Source organism: Nannospalax galili, unplaced genomic scaffold, assembly GCF_000622305.1.
Source record: "Nannospalax galili isolate Female #2095 unplaced genomic scaffold, S.galili_v1.0 scaffold346, whole genome shotgun sequence".
Classification (NCBI taxonomy): Eukaryota; Metazoa; Chordata; class Mammalia; order Rodentia; family Spalacidae; genus Nannospalax; species Nannospalax galili.
In genome coordinates, this window is record NW_008357637.1 from 4927286 (window position 1) to 4940922 (window position 13637).

At 35.8% G+C, this 13637-nt stretch overlaps 1 protein-coding gene across 1 annotated transcript in view; it reads right to left on the reverse strand.

Annotated features, from left to right (window-relative positions):
• Positions 1 to 378: 378 nt before the first annotated feature.
• The window catches only part of Atf2 (activating transcription factor 2), a 108432-nt gene continuing 95173 nt past the window's right edge, over positions 379 to 13637 (reverse strand). Inside the window, 3 exon segments of the mRNA XM_008855300.3 lie at positions 379 to 2755; positions 2757 to 2962; positions 8689 to 8794. Coding sequence (XP_008853522.2) covers positions 2732 to 2755; positions 2757 to 2962; positions 8689 to 8794 — 336 coding nt within the window. The 3' untranslated portion in view covers positions 379 to 2731.

Consider the following 13637-nt stretch of genomic DNA (forward strand, 5'->3'; position numbering starts at 1 on the left):
GAGAGAAGAATCAAGGGTGGCAAAGTTGTCTTGGCTTAAGCCACCAACTGATGAAAGCCCGAGAGGAGTCCATAGGAGAGAGCAGATAAGGGAAGCCCAGTGCTGGATATAGGTTAAGATGTTTTCTCAGGTAGCAGCAGGTGTGTATATGGTGGCTGAGGTCTGGGTGTGGTGGGAGACATAAAATTAAAGGTTGGTGCATATGAATGCAGAGCACGATGCCTGAACACACTGCAGTTATGGGGCCTTCGAGAGAGAATGAACTGTGCTTACAGAAACAGAAGAATCTTGGGCTCTTCTCAGGTAATAATAAATGTCCTGAAGGGGAAAAACTATCAGGTAATACTACTTTGTGAAAGAAAGATAAAAACAAGCAAATTATAAACATAATTTAAAGATAGAATTTATTCTCTGATGGTTTACTCATGCAAACTGTACATAAAAGAAAATAGTACAGTTTGTGTAACATTGCAAATATAAGGACTCAAAATGCTAGGTACAGAAGTAGTGTGACATCTGGAAGTCAAAATGGAATTTTTTTGTGTTTATACAACTAATAATGATTTTTATTTGCTGAGTACAGATTGATTTACAATGAAAGTTTTGCTAACCTTGTAAGTTCATTAACCGTTTACATGACTTCTTACATCTATGTACTTTTATTTTACAGCTGCAAGAATTGTTACCAAAGAACTTTAACCTGCATAAATAAGATGAAAGTAAAATGCATGGAAGGGACTTAGGTGACTGAAAAATTGAGGCTTTCCCTAACCCATCCAAACTACAATAAAAAAAAAGTTTTTTTTGCCAGAATTCATAATTTTGTGCCTTTGAGATTGACTCCTTAGCATAACTATGATAAAATCATGATAAAATTGATCATTTAAAATATGAAATCAGTAAAAAAAAAACAAAAACAGTAGAATCAACTAAAATACCCTCATTTTTAATAAGCCAAATAATAAAATTCCTATTATCTTCATACGTAAAAGTCCTGAAATGTCATTCATATGATTTGCATGTTTACCAGTTTGGAACTTAGGCAGGTGGGATATTCCTTTCAATTATCAAGGATATTCCAAACAGGCTTGTAAAATGTTAGTCTCATTAGGAGATGGCACTGAGACCATAGCAAATAGTGTAGTATGGATGCAGAACAGACCACACAACTTATTATAAATGTATTACAGGTATTTACATAATGGAATCCTGCTTGAATGCCAGAAGTTGCTACTGGGTAGGACTCATAACTATTTTACAAAGTTTTCTTACACACATCTACTACATTTTTATTTTTATGTTTAACAATTTAGCCTATTTAAAATATTGTACTGTATTTTGAACATAACTGCAGAATAAAAATAGATAATGGCACATTAGAAAACTCAGTATTCCACAGATGACTGGATAGTGAGAAAAGTGTACTTACAATCATCTCATCAGAACAAGCTACATCATGGAATGTTAGTTATCCAAGCCTGCACAGTAAGGACATTTGAAACTGCAGTCATCTATTGGGCCAGCATCACACCGAAGGCATCATTAAACATTCAAGCAAAGATTGCTGGCATAAACTATTGAAAGGTGCACACATACACTCACTCTCTCACTCACTCATATTTCCCACATTATAATTACATTGTTCTAAAGATAGATACTGATTTTTTTTTCCACAAGAAACATTATCAAAATTGGCTACTAAAAGATGACAGTGCTTTCACAAGAATAAGTACAAGATAGCTCGCAAGTACAAGTACAACAATGGGGAAAACAGTCTTAAAATTTCTAAGTAGTAATTTTAGGCTTTTCTGGCAACCACACCATACTTGATTATGCATAAACTTCTCACTTTGTTACCTGAAATCTGCAAACAAAAAAAAACAAAAATAAACCCAACAAGAACAAAAAACCAGAATCCTCAAATAACAAGAGCTAATTAAAAAATTACTAGACATCTGATAACCCTGTATCATACATTATATAATTTCATAGTTTTCAGCCTCAAAACACAGGTTTAAAATACTGAATTTAAGACTTAAAAAATAAAGTCATTTTTGAAATGCTCAAGATTCCAAAATTTTTGCCTACTTAAAATCTTAAAAACATTGCAGAGCTGTGAATAACCCTTGCTAGGTTAAGAATGTGCATAAAAGCATTCTCTTGTCTTACCATGTCTTCATTCACTTAAAAAAAAGTGTTTTCTATTATTCATCCTTTTGCATAATGTGCAAAATAAAAGGCAAAAAGAGTAAAAGGAAATTTGTCTTTCTCTTCCCTAGTGCTTTAGACTCTGCTGACATTACAAAGTCAATAGGGACTATGCAGAACTTTGGTATAAATGATAAACAAGACTACCATCACTCAGGGTGAAGGTGTGGGCAAAAGAAATGGAAGTAGAAAGAGTGATTCAGTTAACACTCCCATTTATTAAAACACCACTAAATCAAAGTGAAATAAACCACAGTGAATTATGATACATTTACACACTGAGCACAGAAAAATTAATAAATCTAACAGTATTTATAAAAAAAGCAAAATTAGTCTTTTTCCAGAGACTAAAAGCTTGTTCAGTCTGATCATCAATTGCTGCTATACCAACTCTAGAGAAAAATTTAACTTCAAGTAAAATAAAAAATTACAACCACAGATTTCTCATAAATGGAAACTGGTCTTTCTTTGATTTCCCTTTGAAGTCACTAATGAGTATCTAAAACTGTTGTACTTCGAGTTTTTAATCAACTTCCTGAGGGCTGTGACTGGGAGGAAGGAGGCATGGCAATCTGTGAAAGCGCTGGCTCCGTACTCTGGTCTGCCATCTGGGTGAGGACTGAAGTGGCTACAGCTTCTGCCTTTGATGTTGAACTGACTCCATTGGATGTGCTGACAGAACTATGTTGGATAGCTTCTGTGTGTGGACTACTGGGCACCGAAAGGTCTTCTGAACTATCATCTTTATCAGCAGCTGAGTGGAAAAGAGAAAAATTACTAATTTTCTTAAACTATCAGTAAAAAAGTGTCATTAAGTTGAGTCAATACAAAGAGTAAGAAGTTAGAAGGTATTCTACAAAACTGATTACTCAAGAGAAGTTGTATAATTGGAACTAACTGAAAAGTTGGGTACAAGTCACAAAGTAGACAAGTTTACCTGCAATTGGCCAAATGAAGGAACAAGAAGGTTGTCATGAGAACATCAGGATACCTACAGTCACACAGTAGACCTCAAGAAATAGTTGCTAAATAGCTATAAAGGAAACAAGGTGGGGCCAGGTGTGGTGGTGCACATGTATAATTTCAGGACTCTTTGGAGGAAGAGGCAGGAGGAATGCAAGTTTGAGGACAATTCAGGCTTCAGATTGAGTTCCAGGTCTACCTGAGCTAAACAATAAGACCCTGTCTCAAAATAACTACAACAAAATAAGTGGGGTAGGTGTTTGGGAGAGAGCCATTCATAGACACAACCAAATACTTAACAAGCAACAAAACTAGTCTGTTTGCCTACATGTCACTCTTAATAAAAGCTTAAAAAATTATAACCATATGCATAAACAAAATGAATCTTACACACAAATTTTATTTTTAATTATTCTCTCTGTGCCTCTCAGAATTGCAATTTTTTTTTCTAGCTGACTTTCAATCTACTGCAGTCACGGATGATTACAACACCTGAGTCTAATGACACATACACAGGAGAGTAAGCAATATTAAGAGTCTAAACGCCACCAGCTGTTAGAGCTGCATGAATTGGGATTAAAATAAAAATCCACACAAAACTCTATAGACACTGAAATTGAGATATTCAGCAAAGGGCATGCTAAATATTTCTGAAAACAAATCTACAATATTTAAGCCTGAACACATCTCTTACTTCATCTTTATTTTAGCAGAAGAGAATCTAGTGATTTTATTCAGTGAAACATTTGATATATTCAACACACACAAGTATTTATAGTATCTGTGTATTACAGGCACAGTAATAACACACATACCTGTGATCCCAGCCTTCAAATTCATTGAGAACATTGCCAACGCTGTGCTTTCTTTTGTCACATGTAGCCACTCCTCTGAAATTTCTTTAACCTGCTTTGTGTTCTCTTTGTAGATACATCATATTGGCATACAATGCTTAAATGATACAGCTTAGTTTTGCTTACAAACATTGTAAAAATAGTATCACATCAGGTGTACTATTTTTTTTCCTCCTTTCATCTTTTAGGTTTTTGAGAGTTTCACTATGTAGCCCAGGATGGCAATCCTGCCTAGTCTCCTAGGTGCTGGGATTATAGGTAGGTGCTGTTATATGTGAATTGTTTTCAATTGACATTAAAAATAATTTTTAGTTAGTGTTCAGAAATTATGAAGGCTATCTATTAAAGCTGAGAATGAAGACTGGCCTGCTGACTGAGGGCTTGAGGCCAGTAGCCATCAGGGAGAGAGTACCCTATGATACATAATGTAGACAGTGGACAAGGGGTGTCTGTGGAGGGAGAAATATTTGGCAAATATTTCTTGAGCACAAATAAAATTCCTCATTTTGAGAACTCTTCTGAAAGACAGTAGTTCTTGCAGAATATTGCATACCAGCCTCAAATTCATGCATTTCTGAAAAGCAGGTTTTAACAGATATCAGTGAAGTGAAATTGAATCTTCTCCATAATGTGCTCTAAGTACAAAATTGTATCCCTGAATCAAACTTGGCCTCAAAATAAAATTTTAAAAAATCTCAATCAGAAACCTTTAGAAGTATATGGTGGAAAAAAAAACTTCAATAACCAATATTGTAAACTACTTATTATTGAAGTGCTTAGTCTAGAACAGTCACATGTTTAAAGAAAGCACTAGCAAAGGCAGTTCAAATGAGAGTATTAAGAAGTTGTCTTTGTTTATTTCACTATTACTCACAGCAGAACAACAAGATGACCTTTCTCTGAATGTTAAATTCTAGGGAAATCAGCTTTCAAAAACAAAGAGGCTAACTGGTAGTAATTAATGCAGGGCTATATAACTATATAAAAGAGAGAACGGCACAAAATGAAACAGTTAAAGAATGCATATCTACAGATGTTTAGAACAGGATAAAATAAAACTTTAAGCAGTATGAAGAATCAGTAAATCATTCATAAATTAGGCAATTATGTATTTGTAAGATATCTTTGTAATGTGATACATATGCACCTATGTCTAGTAGGCAAAGGGAGAAAATGATCAGAATAATCACAAGCACTAGAAAGATATACTATGCTCCACTTTGAGAACCACTTTTAGCTCAAAGCACACCCAATGTTAGAAGAGTCTGTATTTCTCCCCTGCCCCAATATGCATATGAGTGCAGGCATGCATTGTGTGTAAGCCAGAGAGCAACTTTCAGGAGTTGGTTCTCTCCTTCCGACTTATGCAGCAGGTGTCTCTTGTTTCTGTCATGCTGCCTATTCCAGGGTGGCTGGCCCGTGAGCTTTCAAGGCAGTTCTGGCTCTGCCTCCCACCTAGCTTCAGGAGTGCGAGGATTACAGATGCTCAACAACTGCATCAAGCTTTTTTATTTTATTTATTATTTTTATTCTATGTGTATGAGTGTATTGCCTGCATGTGTGTAAGTGCACCCGTGTCGTGCAATGCCCGCAGAGGTCAGAAGGAGGCGTCAGATTTCCCTAGAACTGGAGTTACAGATGGTTGTTAGCCACCATGTGGGTGCTGGGAATCGAACCCAGGTCCTTTGCAAGAGCAGACAGTGCTCTTAACCACTGAGCCATTTCTCCAGCCCCGAATCCAGCGTTTTAATGTGCTATGGGACTAGACAAGTTATCAGGCTGATGAAGCCAATGCTTTTACCTGTTCAGCCTTCTTGCCAGCACGGAATTCTAAGTACCTTACCTATGTTCAAACATATGTTCTATAATGAAATTTAGTGAAAATGAAGGCTCAAGAAGTTTTCCTTCCATTTACAACTATAAGTACAATAATATGATTTTAATTATGTATTCCTTAATCTGTAGAATATGAATTTGTAGTAAGATTGCTTTGTGGTTTATTTTTCATGAAACCTAAGTATTAAATATTCATTATGATTCATATTATTTAACATTCAGGGTGGTCAACCCTGAGTTTTCCCATAACTAAGGGAATTCCTAAGGTGTTATATAGAACCTTCAGTGTTGAAACTGGGTTTGACAATATTCAACTGACACCTTAGGACTGACTTAGTATGGTTACTTTTAAGTTTCAGGTTTTTGTAATAACTTTAAATTCTATTAAATCTTAACTTTCATGTTTTGAAAGATTCAGCTAGCAGTGCAGCTCGCCAACATTATTGTTTTGTGTGTTACAAAGAATATGAAACTTGTGAATCTCTCTAAAAAAAAAATTATATATACCTAATATCTACTGTTACCCTGACAGTTACAGAAGCCAGACTTATTTCAAAGATTCAGATTTTAAAATGGAATTTTATAATTTTAATTAACTTGATTTCCTAAATGACTAGATAGTATCAAATATAAGTAATTTCCAAACAAAACTCTCCATTTCTTGCATTCTCACAAGCTAGTCAAAAATTATTTACTTAAAAATCTATTCATGTATGTTTTTAGTCATTTTATTTAACAAAAGATAAACCAATACATCTGTATGCTTAAAATTATGTAAAAAAATTGTTAAATAATTGGCTTGCTTTTGTTGAGCATATATTGCCTGCACAACAGGTAATACCAACAATTCACTGATCAGTGAGCAAAGATTTTAAAATGGTAGACAATTTTTATTATTTTTTTATTTTTTGGTCTTTTTGAAGCAGGGTCTCCCTGTAGCCCCAGCTGACCTGGAACTTGCTATGTAGACCAGGATGGCCTCGAACTCACAGAGACCGGCCTGCCTTTGCCTCCCAAGTGCTGGGATTAAAGGTGTGCACCACCACGCCTAGCAACAATTTTTAATTAAATGCAACGTAAGTTAATTTCCCTCTAACTTTATAAGATCATTTATATACTTCCTTGTAAATTATCAGAATTTGGAGCTGGAGAGAGCTCAGCAGTGAAGAGCACTGGTTGCTCTTACAGTGGGTTTCAGTTCCCAGTAAACAACTGTCTGTAATTCCAATTCCAGGAGATCTGATGCCTCTTCTACCTTCTGTGGGCATTGCACACACATGGTGTACTTACAAACATGAAGGCAAAACACTCATACATATAAGATAAAAATAAATAAATTTTAATTAAACTATCAAAATTTAAGGCAGCTTTCTTGTTGAAGAAAGACATGTATGCATAATGCTGAGCCCAGCAGCATCTGCAGGAAATGATGCTGTTATGTCATTTGGGAACCATGATGACTTCATCCCTGCAGCAATCATTGTTGAAAGAGTTCCCAACAGATTTCTATGTGGTTTCAGCTTACTCCACAATGTGTTTCAATGTCCTGTCAAAATAACTAGATAACAAATAACAGATTTATATGCTCAAAACTGACAAAAATTAGTTTTCTAAAATAAATATATATGGCAACTGAGAGCTGCTAAATATACTAAATCATTTAAATTTAAAACTATTGCTTATTTTGATGAAGCTGCTTACAACTGACTTTATAAGTAAAGATGGTAGCCATTAAGTTTTATTGTAAGTACCTGAGGAACTGTTTACATCCAATACAAAATGTTTCCTTTGAATTACTGACACTGGCAAATTAAAATGAAGTGGATACATATGGTTACAACAATCTCACTAAATCATAAAAAGCAGAGCTGGGGTTATATATTATGGATATTGCTGAATGCATTCCCAACTCTGTTATTTGTTACAAATATGTGTGTGATAGACAAAACTGGCCATTTACTCAAGAGTAACAGCTGGTTCCAAAGTTGTGCCTCTTGTCAAAAAAGGACATGAGAAAAGGAAAAAGCCCAATTAATCTCTAAAAAGTTAAAAATGGAAGAATCTCCTTTTAGGAGGAACGTTTAGAGGAAAATTTATCATCGTGTAATTTCAATACTATTTTGTTTTAGCTTTTTTTTTTTTTGGTTTTTTTGAGACAGGGTCTCCCTGTAGCCCCAGCTGCCCTGGAACTCACTATGTAGACCAGGCTGGCCTTGAACTCACAGAGATCCGCCTGCCTCTGCCTCTCAGTGCTGGGATTAAAGGCGTGTGCTATCATGCCCAGTGTGTTTTAGCATTTTTTTTGGCTAATATGACAGCGCCACATAAAGGTTTGTAATAATGTAAATATTGTCCTATGCTGACATTATCAAAAAAAGAACAGGATATGATATAATAAAGAGACAATATACTGCTGAATGAAGATAGCTGCTTTAAAAAAAATCTCATCACTACTGAACGGGGGCTGAACAGGAAATACTGTTTGGCTCTGCCTATCTAAAACAAAAGTGCTATCTTGTGAAGATAATTATCATTGATATTAAACAGTACATTAAAAAAAATTTAGCTAACTTATCTTGTGATCCATATTAATTCCTAGAAAAAAAGCTAGAAATTAAAAACCTCTCTCTAAAGTACTGCCCCATCTCATAAGTCTTTAGGTTCTTAAAAGTATACCTCCCACCCCATTCTATAATAATCTTGCAGAAATTCTGATATTGACTCTCACATACTAGAATGGTGGTCTATTCTTTTATGGTAGCTCTGCTCACTATGGCAGTATTTCACGGATATAGCCTACGGCTGCAGGTAATGGAACATTACTCACTATGATAGCCGGATTTCTTCTGCATGGCGGTTACAGGGCAATCTTTATGAGCCAGAAGAAGCTGTTTCAGCTGTGCCACTTCATTTCTCAGCAGGGTGACTTCACTCTGAAGAAGAAACAATGCAAATACCTTACCAGCATTAGACTAAACATATTTTTTTACTGTTTAAAACAAGTAAGGATTAAGAAATGAGAATTGGACATCTTTGGCAGAACATTAATGAATAAGAAAAGTATGCTGCTTAAATGTCTAATCAGTACACATCAGTTATACTTTAGCATTTATTCAAAACTACAATTTAGTTAAAACTTGACCAAAGATTTACACCATGCCTGGGTAGTCTATCAGTATTTTAATATTACTTATTATATGTTATAGACTACCCAGTGATGGTATTTTTATTTTACATGTTATATGCTCTTTTGAATATTAAAAATTGAAAATGTCACCACTCAGGATTAATTTTCACTGATTCCATTCACCTAAAACAGAAATTCATACTGAAAGTTCAATTAAGTAAATTTCGAGTTTAGAAACTAAGAAAGGCCCCACAGGGAAAATGACAATAGTTCAAGAATCATGGCATTTATTCCTAGGCACTGTGCTGGGCACCAGAACCAATGACAATGGATGGACTGCTAAATGGATTTGTTGCCTTTGAGCCTGGCAACTTATATACCCAAATTTAAATGTTAAGTCAGTGGTGATCGGTCTTATTCCTTACAACAGTGTGGGTACTTCAGCCTTTGTTTGGGAGGCATTAATTCCCAAAGGTCCATATAAAACTTTCAAATTGAGCAAGCAACTCCAACTGATTCCTTTGGATCACTTCCAAATGTAAAAAACAGAAATTAGTCATCATTACTAATTAGAAATACAATGACTTTCATAAACTGATAATATTAAGAAGCTCATCTACAAATGTTTCTGCTCAGTACAATTTACATTAATTCTAACCATGCAGATTTCACCCATGAACCCCAAAGTACTAATAAATGAGAAGATTGAACGAACAGCCATAAATGCCACAGGCACATAATTCACACACACCTCCTTACTGAGATGGGGCATTACTTTGTAGCCCAGGCTGGAATCTAACTCATAGCAATCCTCCAGCTTCAGTCCCTGAATGCTGGATTATTGTGTCATCATACCTAGCTTCTACCCTGTCTCTTAACCAGAAAGCTGAATGTAAAATACTTTAGCAGATTAGCCATATTTAAGCCTAAGTGATCAATGACAGAAACATAAAATCAGAGCAATCTCAAGTTCAAATAATTCTCCATACCCCCAACAACAATGACTGCAACAGTGTGCTAAGCACAGTATGAAACTTGATGCTTGTGATAACCTTAAATAATACAAGGTTACACTACGTTTAGGTATTTCATTTAAGAATAAGTGAATAGTAATCAAAGTATGAAAGATAAAATTCGAGAGTTTTGCTTTAAAAGATATCATTTAGAAAACTCATTTCTATGCAATACTGCAACCACTAGGTCAGGACCACTAATTGCAGCTCATTAATGACATTATTGATGAGAAACCATGTTATGAATAATCCAAAACATATATCCAAGTCTTCTCGACTTCCTGCCTTATCAGTTTGAATTTGGCACTGATATCTTAAGTTTCTTTCATTAAATTCTATAACAGAAAACAGACAGGATATTTATTTTTTATTAAGAATACATAATGTGGGGCTGGAGAGGTGGCTCAGCGGTTAAGAGCACTGACTGCCCTTGCAGAGGACCTGGGCTTAATTCCCTGCACCCACATGGCAGCTACAACCATCTCTAACTCCAGTTCCAGGGGAATCTGACGCTCTCTTCTGATCTCTGTGGGCACAGCACGACATGGGTGCACTTGTATACATGCAGGCAATGCACTCATACACATAAATAAAATATTTTTTAAAAATGCATAATCTTTCATAATCAGGTCACTGGCCAGACTGTTTCTGACTCTATTCTTCCAAAATACTTTATCCTACAACCATATGAAAACACTACTAGTAATGTACTCCATGTCTATCATATCATTGCTACCCTCCCATCAATCTGAACCAGAGGAAAAATTCAACTGTCTTGGTCTATAAAAACAGTAATCTCAAATGGTTAATACACATTGTTGATTCTCTTTGAAAGTCTTTTCTCCCCCCTCCTTTGCTTTGCTAATATTTCACTTATCTTTAAAGAGTCAATTTAGGAACTCAGAAACTTACGAGGAAAGAGGTTAGGCCTCCATTTCTGTGTCCTCATAGCCATAAAGTGCTGATTTGCCAACAACTCTTAGACAGTGCTTACACTCAAGATTACATTTTTTTGATGTATGTGTTTACTACTTCTGCCAGACAGGGAATTTCTTAAAGGTAAAGTATCTTTATGTATTCACAGAGTACACTACTCAGGCTGTAGGACAGTTATATTTTAGGGCTGGAGATGCAGCTCAGTGGTAGAAGGCTCATCTAGATAAATGCCTGAGTGAGAACTAAGATAATTCCATACTCAGGTTTAATAAAAAGTAACAAAGAAGATAAAATAGCTGTAACTAGGAAACTGATCTGAGGTCCCAATTTCATTATTTATACCAACGTCATCAACTCTGAATCTCCTCAGTTGTGAAATGAAAACTGACATATTTTACAGCATAACCTCAGTTAGAAAATCTTAAAAATTGTAAATGTGTTCTTTTAAATATTCTAAACAAACAGTCATCCAAACTGTACTGTGGGACTGGAAATACTGCAGAATGCTTGGCAATCATTTGTGGTCTAGGTTCAATCCTTAGTATTACAAAACAGAGAGGGAGGGGAGAGGGAGAATATTACGTATATGAGAACTTTTAAGGGCTGAAGATATACCTCAGTAGTAGAGCACTTGTTTTGCACATATGAGGCCCTGGATTCAATCTCTAGCACTGCAGAAAACAAAACAAAAACCAAAGAACAAAAAACTGTTTCATGAAACAAAATGCAGTATGTGATATAATTGCTAAAAGCAGTTAGGAGCTACTTCATACATACATAAGTAATTCTGAGGATTCAAATTCACACTGTTCTTATGCATGCAAATAAATTACATATATAAAATCAAAATCTTTTAAAGTATGTTTTTAAACTGATGAATAGACACTAATTTTCACATTTCAAACTTAACAGGTAACAATAATTAGATTAATTAGATTAGTTGTCTATTAATAAATAAATATGGTAACTAGGTATCACTAGTTCACAATAGGTAATGAATATTAAGGAATCAAAAGGCAAGGACCTTGATTATAGTCTGTATTTAAGCTCACAGATTTTTAATTGGAGTTATACTTTAAGAAAACAAGAGAAAAGATCAAGGGGAAAATAAAACTGAAAACTTGGAAAATATTTGTTAATTTATATATAGCAGACAGAAATATGTTCTGAGATATAGTTATCCAAAATTCAAACAACCAATTTCCCCTTGCATCTTTTCCATAACAGAATGAGAAAAAACTCCAACAATTTCAGGATATATTCAATTAAAAACTCAATTCAGTCTTTTATATCCTTATTTAAAGTATTTTAAAATACCATCAGGACTGGTGTGATGGCTCAGCAGTTAAGAGCACTGGCTGCTCTTGCAGAGGACCCAGGTTCAGTTCCCAGCACCTGCATGTGGCTAACAACCATCTGTAACTCCAGTTCCAGGGCATTTGACACCCTCTTCTGACCTAAGCAGACATTTCAGGTGACGGGTGCACTTAACTACTCAAACACATAAAATAAAAATAAAATTTAAAATAGTAACAGATTTTCATGACGATGATCTGGTGTTCAAAAGTAGCTTTTGAATTAGAGATTAAAAATCAGATATAGTTTGCATTATTACTGCATAACTCATTTCTTTAAAAGCTGGTACAGGGGCCAGTGAGATGGCATTTCTTTAAAAGCTGGTATATGGGTCAGTGAGATGGCTCAGTGTATAAAGGCGCTTACCACCAAGTCTGATGACCTGAGTTTGATACCTAGGACCCATATGGTGGAAGGAGAGAACTAGTTTGTCTTCTGACCTCCACATGTGTGCTGTGGCATGCACATGCATGCATTTACAAACACACATAAATGTAATTAATAATTTTTTAAAATCAGTTTTACAGTCCTAAAGATGCAATCACTTCTGTGCAACAGGCCTCAAATCCAATCAGAAAATGGTTGGTTACCTTCATCACCATCATGCCACTACTGCACAAGTGGGCATGACTTGCCTGGCAGTTCAGTATTATAGCATGCAGGATACACGGGTCCTTGGGAGAAACCTACTCTTGTTTGGCTAAATGGTGATACTGTCAACCTTGGTCAGAGAAATTTTATTTTGTAGTGCATAGTGGTTAATGCAGAGATCCAAAATGTTCCAAGTGCTGAGAATATACAATTTGACTCCTAAGTCATAGATGGGACCACTATCTTAACCTCCCCCAATCTAAAGCTCAAGGAACACTATGGAAGAGGAGGCAGAAGGAATATAAGAGCAGCAGGATGGGGAGGAGAGTTATGATATGTCTTCCGGACATAACACGGCTTTTGCCCCTATCAACTCATAGCAGCTATGGCTGCCTGCTCAAGACCTGCATAGGATCAAGCCAGTCAGATTTCCAGCATTGATAGGGGTGGGGCTCCTGATCCCCTACCCCCAGCAGAGGAGCTTTCGGCTGCCAATGGCTGCTGAGGAAGGGAGCACCATTTTTTTTGGGAATGTGGTCACTGGTAAGTTGCCCATGTCCCAGTGAACGGCCCTATACCCATATGCATATGGGCAACACTAATTGGACTCAGGGACTTATTAATAATAATAAGAAAAAGAAGACATGAAGTTGGGAGGGAGAGGGGCAGGGGTTTCCTGTGGGGAGTTGGGAGGAGTTCGTGGGGCTGGGTATCAAACTACATTGCACACATGTATAAAATTTTAACAGAACA